Genomic DNA, 23897 nt, shown 5'->3' on the forward strand with positions numbered 1-23897 from the left:
CTAGCTACTGTTAGAGTAACCTTAGTGTTCACCTTAAGAAAGATGTATACTCACTGGAAGGTGTTAAGAAGTCCCTTTGGTGTGAGAGCCACCATGTCAGAGCATGTATAGGCGGTGCAACAGAATTGAATAGAATAATAATCTTCCTGCTCCAGCATTATCTGTCTCATTCAAAAAGTGCAACTGTGTCCATCCAAGCAAACTAATAATAGGATCAGTTTTTCATCTTACAATACGCTGAAACAAAATGTGGGTGAAAAAGTAGCAAAAAATCAATTTTAACATGCTTTATAAGTTTGTGTTCTTAGTTGACTGCATTGCCAATCATGAATGAATATTAGGATTTTATTTCAAGAGTTAGGTCAATAATTATACATACATTTGCTTAACCCTTTTCTATTAAGAAATCAATATTTAAAATCAATTTAAAATATATATTAGTCTTTATCCTTACACACTGCAGTAATTTCATAAGCAATAACTTTTTAAACCAGTAAATAAGCAGTTAAGAGACAGAAGAGAGCAGTTTTTGTAAAACACATTTATTTCATAACATTCTCTCTCTTTTTACATGTGTTACTAATTAAAGTGTTTTTAAGAATTTTTCAAAGTCCTTTACTGAGGCCTTGGCAATCTCTGTACAAAACACCTCATCGGGCATGGATACTAGTTTGTCCAGAGAGATGTAGCTGGGCTGTGCTGGGTCATACTGTGCTCTTCCCAAGAATGTAAGAAACATGTGTCTTTCTTTGACTCGTAATAGCTTTGAATTGAAAACCTAGGAAACAAAAGAAAAAAGGTTGAGTTTTATAAGCTTCAGGCTCTATAAGTACATCTAAAACTAAAAGTTTTGCAACAAAAATAAAAGTTCTGAATAAAAATGAAAGTTTTGCATCTTCCCCCTTCACTTTTCGAAACCATTCCTCATTAAGTATATGAGCCAGATCCTACATTACACTCAATTTTATTTTTAAATTAGCACTGTTGGAATTAAACAAAGAATCAATAAGTGATGATGAATCTCTAGAAAGTAACTTCACACAGTGGATTCCATTTATTAGCAACTGCTTGGTTCTCAGCAAAAAGTTGTCATTATCTGGAAGCTGCCAATAAGTAGAAGGTAGGTTTGCAGAGCTGCAGCCAGGGAAGAAAGCATTGGGACATGCCTTCCCTGCCTGCTGCACTGCAAGCCTGTCTGCAGCTGGTGCATGCAGGATGAAGCCCAGAGAGCACATGAAGTGCCTTCACTCCCCATGGAAAACCCTGACATTTGGACTGTAACCTCCCTTGCCCTACCCACAACCTCCCTTCCCAGTCTGCAGCGCCAGGACTCCTGCAGGGGCTTCCCCAGTGGGCAGGGATGCAAGCGCCCAGACTGTTAACTCCTGTGAAGGCAGGGGGCTGCCGCCAGAGAAGGAAGCTCTTTGATGTGCTAAGCCTGGGACTCCAGTGCCAGGTCAGGATGCAGCCTGGAGAGCGCAGGAAGAGGTACCGAACAGCCCTAGGATTTCCTTCCCTGGCTGCAGCCCTGCAAACTTGCCTATGGATGGGGCCCTTATTCCAATCAATCAAATAAAAAAATAGTAAGCAACATGCCTATTACCAATATCCAAATCCCATTAATATTAAAGGTAATGGGATGGAATCAGCTCCCATTAACTGAAAATTATTAACATCGGGTTTGCTATTAAGCAGCATCCCCTGTATATGCTAACCCATAAATCAATGGTACTCTCTAACCTGGAATACTGTGTTCAGTTCTAGTCTGTCACCTTATTTAAAAAAAGGTGATAGCACAAATGGGGGTTCAGAGATAAGCAATAAGAATGATTGCAGGCAAACAGAAGCTTCCATATGAAAAGAGATTCAGACTAGAATTGTATCTTAGAAAAGAGACAAATAAGAGGGGACGAGGACATGATACAGTACAAAATAATGAATGGTAGAGTGGTGGTAGATTAGGTACAGCTATTCACTTTTTATAATGCAGAACCAATCGGCTATTCGAAACTGATAAAAGGTAGTTTATTTCATACAGTACACAATTAGCTTGTGGAACTCATCTTCACAAAATAACACTGAGGCCAAGCGGTCGATAGGATTCAAAGAGGGATTGGGCATTTATATGGATAAGGTATCCAGAGTTATAGCAGTACGGATTAAAAAACAAACTCAAGAGTTTTGGGAGGAATATAATTCCTCATGCTTCAGAGCATCACTCAACTTCTTTAAGGGGAGTTAAGAAACTACCTGGGGGCAGATTATCCAGAACTGCTGATGCAGGGCTTCTTCCACTTTCCTCTGAAGAGGCTGGTATTGGTATGGTATTCTTACTCTGGCCACTCTTGGACACAGGAGTGGGGAGGGATAGCTCAGTGGTTTAAGCATTGGCCTGCTAAACCCAGGGTTGTGAGTTCAATCCTTGAGGGGGCCATTTAGGGATCTGGGGCAAAAATCTGTCTGGGGATTGGTCCTGCTTTGAGCAGGGGGTTGGACTAAATGACCTCCTGAGGTCCCTTCCAACCCTGATATTCTATGATACTGGACTTGATGGACACTAGTCTGTTCTGGTATGGCAGTGCCTATGTTCCTGCCCCCCAAAAGCTTACCATCTAAATAGTACATGGCACTAAGTGAGGATCAGAAACAGACAATAAGGGAATAAGAAGGAAGTGTGTGACAATTAAGACTATTTTAATGGTTAATAAAAATGTCATTTTTTCTCCCCTCACTTCTCATAAACAAGATGACAAATAGAGAATTTTTAGGAGAAATCTGAATGAGGCAAAGGAGGGGCTTGGTGAAAGATTTGGGGAGGCCGTTCCCAGCATAAGGGGTAGCATGAAAGAAGGAAAGGAGATGTGAGAGGAGAACAAGAGGCATGAAAGCTGATGATATTGGCAGAATGGGAAGGGCAGAGAAGACACAAAGAGAAACCAGGTTAGAGATCTATCTTCTTTCATATGGCATTGCAATGCTTTTTTGTCATTGGATAAGTGAAGACATCAGTCTTCTGTTTGCATAGTAGCTTGGTCAGGTAATCAGATGTTGCAGTGGAGAGAGGCCCCTTCTACACTGAGTTGGAAAACAGAGATATAAGCCAATATTTCAATGTTTGCCCTGAAAAGGGCCATTTCACTGAAGATTGTCACTTGAGTTGCTTTTCGGACCACAAGGCTGTCAATGGTGTTCGGTCGCCATGTTGATGGCTCTAATCATGCTGAAGCACGGGTAGGACCACATGAAGGTTGCCATCTTCCTCCCTAGAGAGTATCATGGATGAATGACGAAAGGCCTTAAAAGCAAAGACATGACACTTAAATATTATGTGCAGCACAATGGTGAGGCTGTGAAGCGTCTTAAGAGGGGGATGAGGTAGTGGAAGCAATGAGTGAAAAAAGGGATTTTGGATGGACTAAAAGTAAGTGCTAAATAGATCTGAGAGAAGGAGACTGTAGTAGTCCAACCAGGAGCTAATTAGGGTGTGGACAAAATCTGGTCATCAGGACAGAAGGAGCAGATTTTTGCACATGGCCTATATGTTGCGGGGGGAAAAAAGGGAAGCAGCAAAGATAAGCCCGATTATAATTAAGGCTGTGATTTAGTCTCAGCGGTCACAGAATCTGTGACTTACAAAGACCTCCGTGACTTCAGCTAGCGCCAGCTGGGAGCGGCAGGGTCCCCTGCCGCCTGCGGAGGCAGGGAGCTGTGGGGGAGCCCCGCAGCTACCGCAGGTGACGGGGGGAGCACTGCAGCTCCTGGCCACCAGGGTGGCAGGAGGGATACGCCACTACCAGCCGCTGCGGGTGGCAAGGGGGACCCAGCAACAGGAGGAATCCCTGCTGCTCACAGCCACCCCGGGCGGCAGGGGGGATCCACACTGCTCCCATGCACCGCGGGTGGCAGGGGTGATCCACTGAGCTCTCGGCCACCACAGGCGGCAAGAGGGAACCCCAGAGCTCCCGGGGGCGGCGGGGGGGGGGGGGGAGGGGGAGGGGAAAAAGGAAGAGAGGCCAGGCCCTCCCCCCTAGGCTACCCATTTTGTCATGGGTATTTTTAGTAAAAGTCTAGGACAGGTCACAGGCTTCTGTGAATTTTTCATTATTGCCCGTGACCTGTCCGTGACTTTTACTAAAAATATCGGTGACAAAATCTTAGCCTTAGTTATAATCCTAGGTGGCAGGGAGGATGGTGGCATCAATTGTTGTGGAAAAGAGGTAGCTGAGAGGGCTTGGTAAGAAAGTTTGTGTGTTTGGTTTTGCATGAGGCTTGAAATGGTGATGATCCATTATCTAAAATGAGATGTTAGAGAGACAAAGATGAGACTCAGCTGCTGGAGACAGTTTATATTTGTGAATCATCAGCATAAAGGCAATAGTTAACAGTGAGTGCATGGGCCCCACCAAGGATAGAGCACAGGCGGAAAAGTTGATGTATCAAAGAACTGAGCTTTCAGGGATTCACAACAGACAAAAAGCCTTCAAAATGTATGCAGAAAGAATGGCTAAACATGTAGTTAGGAGAAGAACCAAGAGAGATGGAGTCATGAACCTAAGGGATGATGTGAATAGTACCAAAGGCAGGAAGATGAATATGGAGATAAACACTGAGGCCATTGGACTTAGTGTTAGAGCAGTGGGTCTCAAACTTTTATATTGGTGACCCCTTTCACACAGCAAGCCAACTGTGACCCCCCCTTATAAATTAAAAACACTTTTTTACATTTAACGCTATTATAAATGCTGGAGGTGAAGTGCGGTTTGAGGGTGGAGGCCGACAGCTCGCGACCCTCCCCCCCCATGTAATAATCTCACGACCCCCTGATGGGTCATGACCCCCAATTTGAGAACCCCTGTGTTAGAGAACGTTGAGAGGGAAGAGTGGAGATACGGGCAGTAATGGGAGGTCACATGAGATTTTGTCATTTTATCTTGGGGGGAAAAAATGGTCATCAAGATCCTGGATGGAGAGAGAGAGACAGAGAGAGAGAGAGAGAGAGAGAGAGAAGAATCCTCCCCAACAATCTGTTAGTTTACCTTTTTGTTTGGTCTTGACTTCTTAAGATTAGCCATCCCATGGCTTTTACTTCAAGATTTAGAATGTTAGACTCAGTGTCATGGCTACAATCATTTAATTCCTTTTTAAACTGCCCTTTGCAGTTTTAAATTGCACATGTTTTTCTTGTAAAAAGTTGCCATGTTCCACTCAGGGATGACTGCATTTCAGCAGTGGGTAAAGTAAACCCAAAATATACTGTTTATTTTTAGGATGAAAGAAAATGTAATGCAGTAGAAAAAAAGTTAATTATCAGGAACTCAACTATTTGTGCAATACACCTCAGTAAAGATTTTAAGAAGTCAAAGTAGTACACTGATGTGTGAAGACATTTTGTTGCTTGCCATACACATTCTAAAGGCAATACAAGAAATTACATTCAAGCTATTTAATTATATTAAACTTCTGCTAGCTAAAATACTTAACTTAGAAACAGGGCAAATCTGAAAGAAGTCTTTGCGAGAACTGCATTTTTAGAACTAGTTAAATACCTGATGAAGAGGGTTTGGATTTTTTGGATTGGATTTTCCAATAATTTAGATTGAACTTTCTCCAGTGTCCTTCCTATTTCCCATGAAAACCTTAGGTCCAGTGGTACTCAGACCTCTGTGGTTCAGGAGCCAAATTAGCGATTAACATTACCCAAAAGAACCACAGTAGTGTGAATTCATTGTTTCATTTACTATTTTTATATGTATATATTATTCTCACAACAAAATGACCAAGTATTCCACAATAATAATATAGTGAAAGCATCCTGATTGGTTAATCACAGTGTTTTAGTATCATGTGCTGCAAAGAGCCACAGGGGAGACATTAAAGAACCACTTGCAGTTCCCGAGCCTCAGTCTGAGTATCGGAGGTGCAGATGATGAAGGCTCCAACAACAGTGTTCAGTATAGCAGGCACTTATCTATATTGTAAATCAGCCAGTAGAGGTCACCACTGTCATAACCATAGAAAACAAGATTATTATGTTCACTGGACCAAGGAAGAAAAAAGTGCTAAATGAGCTCCCAAATTGAAATCTTTAGCACAACTGCCTGTTGCTCCACTGAATTCATGAGTCATGAATGAAACTCATGAGTGAATTATTACTGATAAAAATTGTTCAAATTTAAGCAAAGCCCCAAACTACTTTTTGCTGCCAGAGATCACTTGAAGAATCCATGTGGATTCTGGCGGTTGTATAATTTTGCCCTCAGTGCTGGCCCAGTGAAGGAAATCAAACTGCTTGTTTTGACAGCAATTACACTTTAACCTACAATTTTTAAATCTCTTACTTGAGGGAAGTTAGTAAGGATGTGGTGGGGAATGCCCATTACATTGTGCAGGTAGTCAAAAGTCTCTGTTAGCTTCCTTTTGTTTGCAGTTAAAATCTTGGGGATTTTAGATACAATATGCTGAATTTCATTACGTCGAAAACCAAGTTCAACCTGGCACACCTGAAAAAAGAAATAATAAATCAGCTACGATAATTTGATTTTTCTTAACATCACTGAAACTTGTTATATTTAAAAAAAAAAAGTTATCTGTACTACTAAGATATTGCAATCACTGGTCATCTAGCTGTGGGTATCTAAACTATAGCGTCCACCATGTTTAGACTGTAAACTGCTTAGGGACAGAAACTGAGTTGCTTTATGTTATAGACCACCGATGGTGTTCAACAAAAAGGATATAAACACACGTGATCTGGTAGGTTGCTGAATAATAAAACTTTTGCACTTTCATACTACAGCACAATCAAACTGAGGATCTCAAAGCACTTTACAAACATAAATAAATTTAATCTTAACTCATGTCAGGTAGGAGAGTTATTATCCCCATTTCACAGATGAGGAAACTAAGCACAGAGATCAAAAGATTTGCCCAAGGTCACACAGTAAGTCTGTTGTAGCGCCAAGTGAACATCCCAAGTGATTTAACTGTATTCATACTTACATTCTCAGGTTTTTTTTAATTGTACAGTACCTCCTCACTTAAAATCGTCCCAGTTAACGTTGTTTCATTGCTGATCAATTAGAGAACATGCTCGTTTAAAGTTGCGCAATGCTCCCTTATAACGTTGTTTGGCAGCCGCCTGCTTTGTTCACTGCTTGCAGAAAGAGCAGCCCGTTGCAGCCGACTGGTTGGGGCTTGGAACCAGGGTGGACTGGCAGCCCCCCTAATCAGCTCCCTGCTCCCCTAAGTTCCCTGTGCGGCAGCTGCCCAGCAGGCTATCAATTGCCAGGCAGTTTAGCTGTCCCTCCCCCCACTGCCATATGCTGCTCCTGCCCTCTGCCTTGGAGCTGCTTCCAGGAGCCTCCTGCTTGCTGTGCAAGGAGGGAGAGGGGAGAAGAGGGGTGCTAATGTCAGGGTGTCCCCTTCCCCCCTGCTCCTGCCCACCACTTATACCATCTCCATAGAGCAGGGGAGGGGACACAACAGGGCTCAGGATGGGAGGGAGCTTGCTGGCAGCAGCTGCTGTATCAACTTGCTGATCTACTTAAAAAGGCAATGTACTTAGAGTGGGGTCAGCGTACTTAAAGGGGCAATGCGCATCTCTCACACACACACACAGGGTGTGTGTCTGTCTGTCATGCTGTCTCCCCTCCCTCCATTTGTGCTGTCTTGTAGAGTGTGAGGCTACATGAACAATGTGTTAACCCTTGAGGGCTCAGCCTAGTGCTAGTTCATCATTTAGCAGTAAGGCATTCCCTGGGAAATATCCCACCCTCTTCCACCCTCTGACTTCCACCTCAACCAAGCTTCACAATCATCATTGCTGCATACAGTATTAAATTGTTTGTTTAAAACTTAAAGTGTGTGTAGTCTTTTGTCTGGTGGAAAAAATTTCCCTGGAACCTAACCTATTTACATTAATTCGTATGGGGAAATTGGATTCACTTAACATCGTTTCGCTTAAAGTCGCATTTTTCAGGAACATAACTACAACGTTAATCGAGGAGTTACTGTATTAACTATGCCTGCCATCCCAGGCCTATGACCCACAATTTCATTAACAGGCATCCTTTTATGCCTCCACCTCCATCCTGATTAGTGGTTGATGACACAAGGGACAACAAACCAAAGGAAACACAAGAAACAATATTTCTTCTGATAGCCTGAGAAGGTTATTGGTTGGGTGATAAGGGGTGAACGAAAATAGAGGGAAATGGTCAGACTTACCTCCAGAAATACTACCCCTGCACAATATAACCACCTCCACTTGCCCAGAAGCAGAATTCCAAGGCTGGGTCTACCCTACAGACTTATATTGGTAAAACTACATCGCTCAGGTGTGTGGATTTTTTTGTTTATCCACACTCTGAGCAATGTAGTTATACCAACCTTTAATATTCTTGGATGGAGATTTTCTGGGCCCCCTGATTTAGTCCCAATAAACTGTTTGAGTTTGACTTCCACCTCAGATGTAGTAATTTCTACATCCATATCCTCATTTCCATTAGCCACTCTGCCGCTGCCCCTAAGATCTTCATTAGCCTTATTAAAAACAAAGGCAAAGTATTTGATTTGGTGTTGGGCCATGCCTAGATTATTTTTATTCTCCCCCCCACACACCATCCTCAGTGTTTAGCGGTCCCACTTCTTTCCTTTTCATTTTATTTATATGGCTATAAAACCTTTTATTATTGGTTATAATTCCCTTTGGAAGGTCCAACTCTGCTTGGTTTTTGTCAGTTCTCACGTTATCCCTACACTTTCTGACCTCCAAGAGGTAGCTTTCCTTGCTCATCCATCCCATCTTCCATTCCTTGTAGGCTTTCTGCTTTCTTTTAATCACCTGTTTGAGATGCTTGCTCATGCAGGTTGGAGGGGTGGATGTCTGTTTACCTGGCAGCAGAGCTGCTGGCCAGAGTGGTCATCTAGGCACTGTGGGATATCCTCTGGAGGCTAAAAGCTCTGTAAACAGGAAGAACGTATCTTCACTTGCACATCACCACAAAAGCATCACTGGTAAGAGCTGTACACCTCTCATGGAGGTGGTTTTCTTTTTGAGGTGAAAAGTCTGAGTTTTACTGCAAAAAGTCATTGGCAAGTGTAGACGCTCCCATGGGTTTTGTGCAAAAAAGGGACTTTTTCCGCTTTAAATGGCGAGTGTAGACATGCCCTGTCTTATCCATTCCCTCACTTCTAATTTTTTTTTTACAGTAAATCTCATCATTAATATACAATGCTACTCCACCACCTGTGTCTTTATTTCTCTTTCCTGAACAGCATACCCTTCAATACCAGTACTCCACTCATGACTACTATTTCACCATGTTTGTTATCCCTATATATCTGGTTTCACTTCCTGCACTAATAGTTCTAGTTCCTCCATTTTGTTACCCAGGCTCCTGGCATTGCTGTATAAACATCTTTTTATTGTTGCTGCTTAGCTTCACTGACATTCCTCACCCAACTGGGTACACAATCTATTGCCAGTATTGCCTACCTGACTGGTAGCTTCATTGGTATTGGCACTATTTTTTCTCTTAATGTCCATTCTCCTACCCACTGCTGTTCCTTTATCCATTGTTGTATCCTTTCTTGATTTTTCTCCTTCTCAATGTTAAAATCAGCTGTGGAGATTACATGAGCATACCCCAACCATCTCCCCTGAGTTTCTAGTTTAAAGCTCTTGTAATCAGTTTTGCCAACATCCATCCCAGAAGTCTATTTCCCTCACTACTCAGGTGGAGTCCACCCCATGAGAACTGTCCTCTGTCCATGAATGCCTCCCAAAGGTCAAACATCCCAAAGCCCTCCTTCTATTACCACTACCTGAGCCATCAGTTGATCATTATAATCTTGTCTCATCTTCATTCTCCTCTAGGGACAGGTAGAATCTCACTGAAGATCACCTGAGCCTCCATTTCTTAAGCATCTTCCCCAGCCTGGCATAGTCTCCCTTGATACGTTCCAGCAAGCATTCCCACATGAAGGACAATCAGTGGATCCTTTCCTGCTCCCACTAGGATCCTCTACATCCCATATTTTAGCTCCTGGCAGACAGCACACCCTTCTGTTCTCTGGATCAGCTCTGGTGACAGGCCTGGGTCTGGGGACTCCCTACTAAGAAAAACAATCACATAGACCTGCATTTCCTGGTAATAGAGTGATTCTCCAGCCTTCCTCCTGTTCTTTTTGGATGCAAGTCCTCGTCTTTTATTCTCCCTTACAATCTTCTGCAAGTCATCCTGTATCCTCCTGGGGCTCTGAACTCTGGGTATTTCCATTGACTCTTCCCCTCTTCTTATAGGACTAGCCACTCTTCTCTTCTTCCTTGCCCTCCCACTTTCAGTTACTGCCTGCCATGCCCCTTCTTCATTCACCAACTCCGCAAACCTGTTCCTGAGCTCTATTTCTCCTTCACTAGCTGGTCTTTTCCTTTGCCTGGTTCTTGTAGTCACATGGTTCCTCTGGCCACTTTTCTCACCCAGTAATCTCCCCTTACAGTTCTTCAGTCTAGCTTCATCTGCAAGTCTTGACTTTTCCCTTCAGCCTCCTCTTGCCTTCCCTCCATCAGCTGCTTGAATCCTCTTCGAAACTCAACCATAGTTTCCACCTGCATCTCCAAACTTCAGATCTTCTCTTCCATCTGCTCTATCAGGCGGCACTTCATACAAACAAAGGTCTTTTCAGGTATCCGTTCCAGGATCATGTTCATCCTGGAGCTTCCACATCCAGTCATCTTCATTGTCTCTTCCATTGCTTGGGTGATTACCACTGCTGCCTCTGTATCTGTCACAGCCTTGCCACCTAAAATCCTGCCAATCTGACTGGGGGGGAATGGAGTGGTGTCACCTTCCTCCGCAGCATGGGACACAGGTCACTTGCAGGTTTAAACTAGTGTAAATGGTGGATTCTCTGTAACTTTAAATCTTTAAATAATGATTTGAGGACTTCAGTAATTCAGCTAGAGGTTAGGGGTCTATTACAGAAATGGGTGGGTGAGGTTCTGGGGCCTGCAATGTGAAGGAGGTCAGACTAGATTATCATGATGGTCCCTTCTGACCTTAAAGTCTAGGATTATTCCCCACCCCCCGACCATGTGGACAGTGCTATGTCGACGGGAGAAGCTACTGTCTCTCAGGGAGGTGAATTAATGGGAGAAACTCTCCTATCAGCAGAGTAGCATCTTCACTAAAGTGCTATAGCGGTACAGCTGAGCCGCTGTAGCACTGTAGACAGGCCCTTACTGAGGAGGCATCTTAAGAAGTGGGGGTGTTCTCATGAAAAACTGGATGCTCCTCAATCCTGTGAAGCCAGCCAGCTCTGCAACAGACTGAACTTTTTTGGGAGAAAATCTACTTTATTAGACAGGAAAAGTAACTACTATTAAGTGCAGACCAAGGGTTTCTTTGATTTTGTTTTGTATTGTAACCTTTTGTTTCCATCACTTCATCTTGTCTTTAGTAGACTTTCTCCTTTCTTAAATAAACCTTCTGTTGTTTTACTAAAGTTGTGTTTATACAGGAGTGGTGATTTAAGGTAAAACTAGTAAATTGGGATACACTGCTCCTTTTGGGGCAGAGGACCTGGCATTTCTTTGATTAACTAGTGTCATGGGCTGGATACCACAGGGGAATGCTTCAGACTGTGGGACTCAGATGCACCAAACCTGCAAGGCAAAAACAGGGCTGGTATAGCCCAGAGAAGAGTACTTGAGTGGCTGAAAGGCTGGTAGCGTTAAGGAGCTAATACCCAGCTAGGCACAGACAAGACACCCTCATGGCAGAGGCAGGAGGACTCTCAGTCCCGGGTGCCCTGAGAACCATCAGACCATCTAACAACTGTCTGACGGAAACAACTCTTGTCCACTACCAACCTAGGCTGGATTTGAACTACTGATCTAAAGTTTCATAGATTCTAAAGCCAGAAGGGACCTCTGTGATCCTCTAGTTTGAACTTCTGTATAACACAGACCACAGAACTTCCCCAAAATAATTCCCAGAATCTCTCTCTCAGAAAAACAACAAGGAGTCCGGTGGCACCTAAAAGACTAACAGATTTATTTGGGCATAAGCTTTCATGGGTAAAAAACCTCACTTCTTCAGATGCATGGAGAGTCACTCCATCTGAAGAAGTGAGTTTTTTTTTTTTACCCATGAAAGCTTATGCCCAAATAAATCTGTTAGTCTTTAAGGTGCCACCGGACTCCTTGTTGTTTTTGTGGATACAGACTAACACGGCTACCCCCTGATACTTCTCTCAGAAAAATATCCCATCTTGATTTAAAAATGGTCAGTGATGGAAAATCCACCACAACTCTTGCTAAATTGTTCCAATGGTTAATTACTATCACCATTAAAACTGTACACCTTATTTCCAGTCTGAATTTGTCTAGCTTCATCTTCCAGCCACTGGATTGTGTTGTACCTCTTTCTGTTAGACTGAAGAGCCCATTATTAAATATTTGCTCCATATATAGGTACTTATAGACTGTAATCAAGTCTGCAAGATTAAATCAGTCACTGAAGTCCCTGAATTATCTAGCCTTCAGGGGATTTATTTCCACAGTATTACTAGATTTAATTAGTGACTAATCAGAACTGTTTCTTCCCATCCACAAAGCTGAGGACAGCAACACTATGTACTTCATTAGACAGACACACACACAAACTCGGGCTTTTCAAAAACATTCATTGCGACACATTACTTGCACGGATTGGGGATTCAAAGTTCATTAAAAAGAAAGTGCTATCAATTGAAACAATCTGCTCCTTTCCAAACCTCCTCCCTCACCACACCCCTTCCAGATTGGCAGATTTCCAATGGTCAGGAGTTTCAGAGCAGCTATTCCATCTCAAAACAATAGATTTTTATTCATTTATGGATTATATGGTAATAGGATTTCTCAAATTGAGTTACTGCACATCATGCGGTTGGCCTAGCTGGTGTGACAGCACAATATTTAAAGCAATACACAACTTACATTTTCAAAGGGGAAAGAAGTCCTTATGGAATTGCAAGTTATTTATCCAACAATTATTAATAATGACCATCTGCTATCAGATAATAGGTGTCAAATCCACTTTTTGGCAGCTCAACTTCCTACCAAGAGAAGATAATCAGCTGCATATTTCTTGCTCCTAAATCCTCAGGGATAATTACTATATTTTTTGCCAGCTTGGGTTAAGAAAAGATAGCGGCCCAATCTTTCACTGTTTACTCAGAAAATGATACCTGTTGATGTCAACAGGACTTAACTGAGTAAATTACGCCCAGAGAATCCTCTAAGTCCAAAATTTAAAAAAACCAAAACAAAGTGCTATTGCACATGTGCTCTGAAACCTGAATGTTAAAGACCAAAACAGTTTTACTAGAAAGATCCTTAAAGTGGTTTTAGATGTACATATAAATACATTACCTCCGGTGTGGAATTTACATCTAAGGAATTTTAAATCTGTATTTTAATTAGCATAGCTATACGATATATTGACTTATTAGATGGTTTTTAAGTTTACCTGCCAATTTTCTTTTATGGGCTCAAGACTGCCAGTCAGTAGCCTTGGAAGACGAACTACTAAATCCCGGGTCTATAATTTAAAAATGGGAAAGATTATTGTTATTGAAACCACAACTGTTAGAAATCCATCTATGTAAATCAGATACGTATTTTAAATTCACAAATGTTTTGTTGGATTTTTACACACATATGCTCCTGAATTTCAACTCTAGTGTGAGGAAATTAATTCTTTCATTTGAAAATTCATTATATCTCCAGCACCAGGATTAGAGAGTCTGAAGAGAAAGGAAAAAAATAAGAGGAAAGGTACTAATAAATAGCTGGAGTCAAATTTCACCATTCAAAAAAGGATGGGATTGAAAGGCATGGCGAAACAGCAGGAAGATGAGATTAAAATAGGCCTACGGACAAAGACATATTGAACTCCATATCCTTTGACAGTTCTTAAGAGTTGTTCTTTTGTTAAGATAGCCAGTCAGTTTTGAGACATTAAGGTGCTGGTCGCTGTATGGACGTTATCACCTGGTACACTTTATTTCTCCACCATAGTCTCCTAAAGACTTTTAGCAGCATATCCTTTTTCTATGTTGTTATCATGAGACACATAAGAATTTAATCACCAATCAGAGACATGTGTGACACATATCATCGTGGTTTTGTACTACTTGGATTTTCTTCCCCTTCCCACCACTCTCAAGGCTCTATTCCAGTCATCTTTCTAGCCAAAGAGCAGAGGACACCCTTTGGAGGCTGATAATTAAGGAGTAGCCGTTGAATGAAGTAATTAACTCAACTCCTACATGCTTCAGAAGACTGAATGGACTGATAATGCCTTGAAGACCATAAAGAAAGGGACCATGCATCTAATCTGGTCTCCTGTGCAACCATGCAGAGTACATCCAATAGGTTTCTGGGCTAAGCAAAGTGTCAGGAGATTATGCTGGTATGGTATTTGTATACTATATGATGTACTTAAGGCCCTCATTATATTGCAGCATTTTAAAAAAAGATGAAGTCAGTTGTTTTATTTATTGTTTTAATAGTAGGATCAATCCTCTGATGCTGCATCAGATGATAAAGCTGTATACACATTTGTCACTGTTCACAGATATACTGCCTTCAGAGGCAGTATTTTGGGATCCTTAGTGTTAAAGATTCAAGCTACCTGCCTGGGGGAGTTAAAATCATGACTTCAGCAACAGCATGAGAGTGACAATCAATAACCTTGCACGTACACTATATAAGTATTTTGAGGTTATCTATGGGCACCTATATTTCAAGTCTAGCCTACTTTCACTAACAAAATACATAAGTATGTAGGGGTATATTACTTACCTTTTGCACACTTAGTCCAAGTTCTTTTTGGAAGAAACCCAACCTATTATCCAATCTTTCCACCGAAAAAGACAGTAAAAACGGAGCTCTCGAGACCATCCGTGCAACTGCTTCCTTACCAAATTTTTTTGATTTTAGGTAAGCCACTCTAGGAAAGAGCAAACAATTAGTGATGAACATTTATTGCCTCCATTTATTCATCTAGTTGCTCAAATTCCTCAGTGATACCTTGCAAACAGACAGATGTTTTAATATTAACATACAACCCTGCCAGAAATAATTAGGGGGGGGGGGAAGTCTGCAGTTAACATAAAAGCAAAATACCATCCCTTCCAATTAACTACAAGCAAAATATGAGAGCAAAATGTCAATACTGAAGACAGAGTTTAATTCTTTCCAGCTGTACTTAAAATACAGGTTAAAATAGTTATCTGCTTAAGTACTAGCCTGTCTCACAGATTAAGAACGCACTTATACACATCAGGGCATGTGGCTATGACAATATACATTGCCTTCTGCTTATTTTAATGAAATACATTTTCATTGGTTTGGTCAAACTTAAGAAGGACCTCAATACCATCCTCCCTTGCACAGTCCTATTATGCCAATATCACAGTAGTAGAAATACCATACAATGCCATGTATGGAGAAACCTTCCACAAAAAAGTAAATTAAACATTTTTAGATCTGTAGAAGTTATTTTTGTTAAATACTTTTGGTCACTGGCCCCAAGATTAAGTTATAAAATATCTGGTTGCCAGGACACAGAAACAGTTGATCAACAGCCTTTCAAGGGGAGCAGTGGGGACAAAAAACCTAACTGGCTTCAAGACTGAGCTTGATACATTTATGGCGGGGATGGTATGATGAGACTGCCTACATACAATGGCACGTAGCTGACCTGCAACTGCTAGCAGTAAATATGTCCATCATCTGGTGATGGGACACTAGATGGGGAGGGCTCTGAGTTACTATAGATAATTCTTTGCCAGCTGTCTTGCTGGGGGGGGGGGGGTGTCTTGCCCACATGCTCTAAAAGGTCTAACTGATCACCATATTTGGGGTTGGGAAAGAATTTTCCCTCGGGTCAGATTGGCAACAACCCTTGGGGAGGGGGCTTTCGCCTTCTTCTGCAGCATTGCCAATCTGACTGGGGAGGGGAGAGGTGTCACCTTCCTCTGCAGCATGGGACACAGGTCACTTGCAGGTTTAAACTAATGTAAATGGTGGATTCTCTGAAACTTGAAGTCTTTACATCATTATTTGAAAACTTCAGTAACTCAGTCAGAGGTTAGGGGGTCTATTATAGGAGTGGGTGACGTTCTGTGGTCTGCAATGTGCAGGAGGTCAGACTAGATTATCATGATGGTACCTTCTGACCTTAAAGTCTATGAGTAACATTTTTATGTTTAAGACAGGTTTATTTACTCTCCATCTGCTGAAGTTAGTGAAAATGGAATTCTATTTAAAATACTACATGTAGGGCCCTACAAAATGCAGTTCATTTCGGTCAATTTTAAAATTAGTCAATTTCAGTTTCAGATGTTTACATCTGAAATTTCATAGTGTTGTAACCTTGGGGGTCCTAACCCAAGCAACAAAGTGAAATTGACCTAATTCTTGTCAGTTTGTTGCCAACAGGGTTCCAAAAAGAAAATTTTCCTGTCACAATTTTACTCTGCTTACACTTCTTCCACTCAAATTTGCTAGATACTCTATTCCTTGCAATGAAACCTAGACTTCTGCCGAAACTAATGGCAGAGGTCTCCCATTTTCAGAGGAAGTCTCCTATTTACCCCTAATGAATGGATTGTTCAAGATCGGTTTAAATATATCATATACTCAAAATTGCCAATCCCAAACATTCTAAAAAACACACAACGGTTTTTAAAATTTCACAATGTAAGTCAAAGGATTGTGGAGTTCTTTTTCTTTGCTTTCTCTTTGGTGAGTCATTAGGTTTTATGGTTTCAAGCTTTTCTGCAAAACCACGAGAGCCAGAAACTTACTTTAAAAACAAATTTAAAAAGTACAGCTGACATTTTCGTGTGGTCACCTGACACTAAGAGCTGAGACTTTTAAGACAGACACGAACAAGACTCATGATAATCCTGTGAGAGTTGGCAACCCTGTCAGATCAGCAGTTGTATAAAGCATATTAAAGATTCAAGTCACCATTAACAGTATTTCAAAATAAACATATCTGGTGCAGCTGCACTACAGACACTGATTTGCAACTGTCAAAATTGTTATGAATTATGGAATGTTTTTACTTTTACAGTGTTTATCTCAAGTCATACATGCCAAATCTGTTGAAACTTTTGTTTTGTTTCCTGGCAACATGGGATCCATAACAATAAAACATTCCAGAGAGTGATGTAACCAATATTGTGTCCATCTGTATTTAAGTGTTTAGGCCCAGGTGACGTTGCTTCTTTAATTCAAAGGATACATTACATATTAATTCAACATACAGCTTGCTATATCCTCTGCACTACAAACTTTAAAAATAAGTGCCATGCAAGCATTTATGAATGCTAAATAAAAGATAAACTCACTCAAATCAAATTATTAGAATATTCAAAATGAATTGGAGTGTACTTTTTTTTTTTTTTAAACTTTGCAAGCCAGATGGCATTACAGGACATTCACCAAAATGAAAGTCTGACTTCACACCTGAGCTAGGTTGACTTTATCATCCTAAATAGAGTATCTTGAGAAAATTAGAAGCAGCTGCAGACCCTCCAAAGTAAGCATACTGCAGCACAGCTCTACCTGTAAATACTGGTTTCATACTGAATGTAATATAGGTGTCTTTTCTGTACAGACATATTGCTGCTCCATGGGAAAAAGGGTATTGATCTTGTGACAGCTAGCAAGAGTGCAGCAATTACAGGTTTGTTAGCATTTCTAGTCTAAATGCTAGCTTTCAGGAATTTCTCTATTGGATAGACAGATTTGCTATGTGCAGAATCCAGGCAGGCATAGACAAAACCAAGTTAGGTTTTGTAAAAAGTTGATTCCTATGCCAATAAAAAAAAACTGGGAAACTTTCAAAAAAAAAAAAAAAAAAAAAGCCCATTCTACTGCAGTACTAGCACAAACTTAGCACTGGGGTAGTGAACTTGGCCAGAAAGTGAAACGGACTAGTTATTTCAGCATCCAAGTGTAACTGCCTCACTACAGTAAACAAACTGCATAAATTGGGTAAAGAAAATTAAGGCCACGTCTACACTATAAACTTTGGTTAAGGCAAGTTACATCAGCATAAAACCGAAGCACTTAGTATGTCGCTTGTGCATACTTGGCTCCTTGCATCGGCGCTATGCGTACTCACCAGGAGTACTTGTATCGATGCAGTGCGGTGCACCATGGGTGGGTATCCCAGTGTGCAACCCACCACTGTCCAGCGCACTGTCTTCTGGGAAAGTTTGGCAACACATAGTGGGGCAGAAATGAGTTGTGCAAGGATGACTGGGAGCAAGGGGTCAACTTCCCAGTGGGCAACTGTCTCCATCCCACAATGTCAGCTATATCAGGGGTTCTCAACCTTTTTCTTTCTGAAGCCCCCACCAACATGCTATAAAAAAATCCACGGCCCACCTGTGCCACAATAACTGGTTTTCTGCATATAAAAGTCAGGGCCGGCATTAGGGGGTAGCAAGCAGGGCAATTGCCTGGGGCTCCACACCACAGGGGCCCCAGCGAAGCTACATTGCTCAGGCTTCAGCTTCAGCCCCGGGTGGTGGGACTCGGAGCCCATGCAGGCTTCAGTCCCAAGCGATGGGGCTTTGGCTTTCTGCCCTGGGCCCCAGCAAGTCTAACAATGGCCCTGCTTGGCGGCCCCCCTGAAATGTGCTCTCGGCCCCCCAGCAGGCCCTGGACCCCTGGTTGAGAACCATTGATCATAATTTTCATGCCTTTTTTCAATATTCCACAGACATGTGAGGCCCTCTTCACTGTCCACCATCACTAACAGAAGCATGGAGCCTACACAGTTCTGCACTCTTGTCATGAGAATTGCAAGCACAGGACACATAATCCTCCAGTATTTGCAGAGCTGCAAAAAGAGCTGAATCAGCAGGGAACATGATGATTTCTTGGAGGACAGATCGCTGTGGGACACAGCGAGAACCAATTCAAGGTTGTTGATGGTGTTCACTGAGCAGCTGCAGATGGTGGCGCACAGCTTCTGGACCTGAGAAACAAGCACTGTCTGGTTGAATCACATTGTAATTAAGGCATGGGATGATAAGCAGTGGCTGCAGAACTTCGAGATGCGCAAGGCTACATTCCTGGATCTGTGTGCTGACCTTGCCCCAGCCCTCCAGTACAGCGAGACCAAAATGAGAGCTGCATTGACAGTGGAGAAGTGAGTGGCGATCACACTGTGGAAACTTGCAACATCAGATTGCTACCGGTCAGTCGGGAATCAGTTTGGAGTTGAGAAATCCACCATCAGGGCCATTGTCATGCAAATGTGCAGGGCTATTAATAGAGAGCCCTGCGTGGATACAAAAAATGTGTATCCACAGTCGATCCGCGAGCTGCAAAAATTATCTGCGGATATCCACAGATTTGCAGGGCTCTACTTACCGTGGCTGGGCTGAGGCTCCAAGGCACCCCCATGCTACAGCCCGGTCGGGAAGAGGCACATCGGAGTCACGGACCCTCCACCTGCCCTCAGCCGGGCGGGAACACAGCCAGGGGCTGCTCTCAGCCCTCTCCCCAACCCCGGGCAGGTGGAGGGTCCACTGCGGCTCCCCACAGCAGCCAGCCCAGCTCTTACTGTGGCCGGCTGCAGCTCCAAGTTGCACTGTGGGGAGCCTGGGTCCCTCCACCTGCCCTGGGCAGGGCACCTGGGGGACACAGACACGGGCCGGGGGCTGCTTGAGCTCTCTGCCCAGGGCAGGTGGAGGGACCCAGGCTCCCCGGGGCTGCCAGCATGGCTCTCCCCAACCCGGCTCTGGCCGGGGGCAGCTCGTAAACTGCAATTCTGCTAGGTTTAGCTAGATCAGCCTAGAGAATTGAGTAAGCCATCTTAGCAGGTGGGCATGACATAGAAATCAGGCTCCTGGAAAAGGATGCGAGTAGCCCAAATCTTTCCAGCTTCTTCATTTGTTTTCTGTCCTCTGCTAGTCAGACTCACTCCCACAAAATAGCCAGGTAGAAGAATTTTATTGTGACTTAACTACAGTTTCTCATTCTCAGAGTAATTTCAAACACATGTTCCCACCTATCTAAATGTCACAGTTGTAGGGTTCCCAGTCTAATACATTTTTTTGAATTTTTGTTCTACCTTTCTGAGTAGTGGCAGACTTAGATCTATGAGACTGTAGGATTCCAACTCCCAAGGGCCCCGCACCTAGCTCCCATAGTCCCGATTACCCTCCATAGTCTGGACTGACTCTGGCACCAGCAGCCTGCTGCATAACCTCAGTTATAACTGCATCTCTCTGCGCCCTGTTTAGAAAGCTGCACTTCCTTCCTGCCTTATTTCCTGGTTCATGTAGAGGTAGCAGACATCAGTAGGTGTAGATCCCCAAACAGGTGGGGCGGCAGAAGGAAATTTGAGATGGGAATGGTGGGGGCACAGAAAAGATGGGACAATCAACAGGTTTGTAGCACAGGTGCATAGAAATTGGGTGGCTTTAGATGAGGAGGGAGGCATTGTGTGTGGATTTTTACTTAGGGCCCTGCACGCCAAGCACCAGCCCATTTGAGATTTTAAAGCATTTACATGTTAGACCTAACAAAATCCCACTGTAATATTTTACCTATTTTATAGATGGGTAAATCAAGGTAGAAGGGATTGGATTTATGTGATTATAGTTAGCAGGCATAGGATTAATGGATTTTGGGCTTTTTTCATGAAAGACCTACCTTGTCTCTAGCGCCTCCATGTCTACAGCAAGAATGTATGGATTTTGGGTCAGGAATGGCCCCAGCTGATTATCTTCTACACCCACATCCTTAAGAAACAAAAGTCTTTTTCTTATATCTTTTTCAAAATCCAGTCTCAGTAGGAGTTGGCCTGCCTTCGGACGTTTTTCTACTTTGGACAAATCAACTCCTACAGCAAATAAATCACAGACACTACTTTAGTTGAATGCTTAGTTAAATGAATTATGAGGAAGAGATAAGAAACATAAGTACATGCTGCACTGCTTGTATGAAGTCTTGAATACAACTTTTGTGCATATAGACAAAATATTTTGATTGCTCAAGATATTATGGTCACAATAGCTTGTATATTCAGAAGAGAACCCAGATAAAACAAGCTCTAAATTCTTTCTAATCCAAATTTTGGTAGCAAAATTCAGACAGTTTATTGTTTGAAGAAAAAGACAGCAGGTTTCAGTATTGCAATCAGAGAAGTAGTTAAGCACAGGAAGATGCATTTCACGCCATATTCTGAACGGTACAACGTGCAGGGATCTCATTTTGTTTGCCCAGAGGTATGTGCCGGTGCGGATCTCCCAACTTTTTCTTATATGGGCACAGTAAATGAGGGGAAAATTTTATTGCAAAGTGTCTTTGCTTACCAACCCAAATAGCTCTCATTATTAGATCGTTAGCCAAAGGCAATTCTAATATAAAACCCACCCGCCCCAACAATCCAGCAATTCACTTTTTTCTCTGGGCTTTATTCCACACTAGAGGATGTAACTTTTTGTCTGTGCTACTGTGTCATACACTAACTGGCCCATCTGGATCCTGCTGACACACACTAAAAGTTCCCTAGTGCACTCTGATGTAGTCCCATTTCAAACAGTACTACGTTAATACACACTAGAGAAATTTTAGTGCATGGCAACAGGGCCTACACAGACCATTAGCACACGGCACATTAGTGAGGACTAAAATCTACAACTGTCTGGTATAGTGTAGACAAGTCCCAAATCTCTTTGGATCTCCCCTCCCACATGTCATTTTTGTATTCCATGCATTTCTTGCACTTAAAGAAGGTTGGAGGGGAAGGGAGGATGAGATCACCTTGACTTCAGGCATCTTTCTTTTTCAATTTGAGGTCTTTTTTGAGAGAGCCAGGATTTTCCCCATTTCTCCCGCCCTGCCTCTTTTAATTTTTCTCACTTCTAGGGCCCTGCATGATGGTAACTTTCCTTCCTACCAAGAAGGAAAATGTTGCAGCTTCTCCACAGCCAGTTTCTTCAGTGAGCCCAGAGGGATGGAGGCTGCTAGAGTACAGCAAGGTGTTCCCTACCCCCAGGAGCTGCAGGTGATGCCCTCTCAGTGCTCCTAGCTTGTGCTAGATCAACAGCTGAGGAACACAGATTCTGTCCCAAACTAACATACATTGCTGGTAACCCACATGAACAGCCTCTACTTGTGTTCATTTGTCCTACAACTCTCCCCTCTACCTTGGATTGTGCGTTGCTACACCTACAAAATTATGATTTGCAAGTTTACTGCTAAGTCAGCAAGATCAAAATATAAACTAAGGACTATTCAACACACCAAGCACAAATAATCTGCCTAAACATCATTACACTTACCCAAAAGCACTAATTTGCTCAGAGTTTCTGAACGATCAACATAATCTTTAAGTGTGAAAGAACCAAGGGGAAGGGGTGGCTCAGCGACAATCTGCACAGCTTCTTCTTCAGAGATCTCCTCCAAAGCAGATGAAGGTGGTGTATCTTCCCAAACTAGAAGCCATTAATAAGAGAAATGTTAATAGATTTTCTTGACAAACTGTCAGAATTTCCAGTACCTTCCCAGTCTGTCTCAAGAACTAGAAATTAAAGTATTTTCAAAATATGATTTTACTAATGTTGTTGCTTTTACTTGTTTAGGGTATTTCTTCTGTGAGGCAACTCTGATTACCAGGCAACAGGAAACATAATTAGCTGTAATGTAATGAACTCAAAGGACCAATTCTTTCCCTAGCTCAGCCAGGACTTCCTGCTAATCCCGCAAAAGCTTTTTTGCATGCTTAACTTTAAGCATCCAAGTGGTAATATCATGTGCTTAAAACTAAGCATGTGTGTAAGTATTAGCAGAACTTTACAGTGCAACATGGGCAAGTCACTCAATCTTTGCTTCAGTTCCCCATCAAATATGGATAATATCAGATCCCTAGCCGGTGAAGCACAATTAATAGTTGGAATGTATCTTAAGGTCCTTGGATTGATGCTGCTGTAGCAATATCACCAAAAAGCTTCCTAATAGTGAGATCTATTGAATTATATAGAAGTCACACAAGGGATGTTGTAAAAGCCACATCAGTTGAGACATTTAAATTTATAAGGGCCTGGAGAATATTAGCATACCTCTTTGCAACAGCCCTGTAAGGTAGAGAACTACTGTTATCTCTGTTTAACAGATTAGGAATTTAGATACAGAAATAGTGACTTACCCAAGACTGCACACAAAGTCTATAGCAGAGTTGGGAACTGAACCTATACATCCTGATTCCCGGTCTAGTGCCTTAACCACAAGACAATCCTTCTTCTTACTTCTGTCTGATTTTTTTTTAAACCTACTCTTGTTACAGTAATTTGTCGTCTGTCTTGAAACGAGTTAGAAAAACACTTTTTTCCATTTTGTACACTTGTCAGCATTTCTCACTTACTCTGTTTCAAAGTTTCTCCAGTTGTGTGGGTCTTTCACACAACAATAAGGGAGAAACTTCTTTTTTGTTAGTTTTTAAAGAAAATAAAACTGAAAAACTACAAAACTGGCATGGACATTCGGGACCAGTGGAGTCCCTGAAACTGTATCTATTTAGTAGCTATGAAGTGGATGGTGTGTCCCTCTAACAAGGTTCTATATGTCAACACTTCAATTTTTCAGTAGTGATAGTTTTAGCATAAACATCCAGCTAGTGTGCATAGCCAGTGTGGCTAGACAGAATAAAAGGTAGAGTTATAAGTTATATCATCCATCTGCCACTGTAACTGCAGAATTGTTCCTCATATTTTCCCATACTTTGTAGAGTCTAGTTTTAAATGCCCTAAAAGTTGAGACATGGCCTCTAGCACCTCTATTCCACAGTCTATACAGAGCTCTCACTGTTATAGAGTTT

At 42.2% G+C, this 23897-nt stretch overlaps 1 protein-coding gene across 5 annotated transcripts in view; it reads right to left on the bottom strand.

Annotated features, from left to right (window-relative positions):
* Nucleotides 1-522: 522 nt before the first annotated feature.
* MTERF3 (mitochondrial transcription termination factor 3) overlaps nt 523-23897 on the bottom strand; it is a 28373-nt gene continuing 4998 nt past the window's right edge. For all 5 annotated transcript variants that reach the window (XM_024204767.1, XM_024204800.1, XM_024204792.1 and 2 more), the window contains exons 3-8: nt 22366-22518; nt 20732-20921; nt 14849-14996; nt 13512-13583; nt 6339-6500; nt 523-778 (exon numbers count right to left, since the gene is read on the bottom strand). In XM_024204767.1, the coding sequence (XP_024060535.1) occupies nt 584-778; nt 6339-6500; nt 13512-13583; nt 14849-14996; nt 20732-20921; nt 22366-22518 (920 nt within the window). In that variant the 3' untranslated portion in view covers nt 523-583. The remainder of the gene's footprint in view (nt 779-6338; nt 6501-13511; nt 13584-14848; nt 14997-20731; nt 20922-22365; nt 22519-23897) is intronic.

The sequence above is a fragment of the Terrapene carolina genome, unplaced genomic scaffold (genome assembly GCF_002925995.2).
Source record: "Terrapene carolina triunguis isolate 2854851 unplaced genomic scaffold, T_m_triunguis-2.0 Scaffold58, whole genome shotgun sequence".
Classification (NCBI taxonomy): domain Eukaryota; kingdom Metazoa; phylum Chordata; order Testudines; family Emydidae; genus Terrapene; species Terrapene triunguis.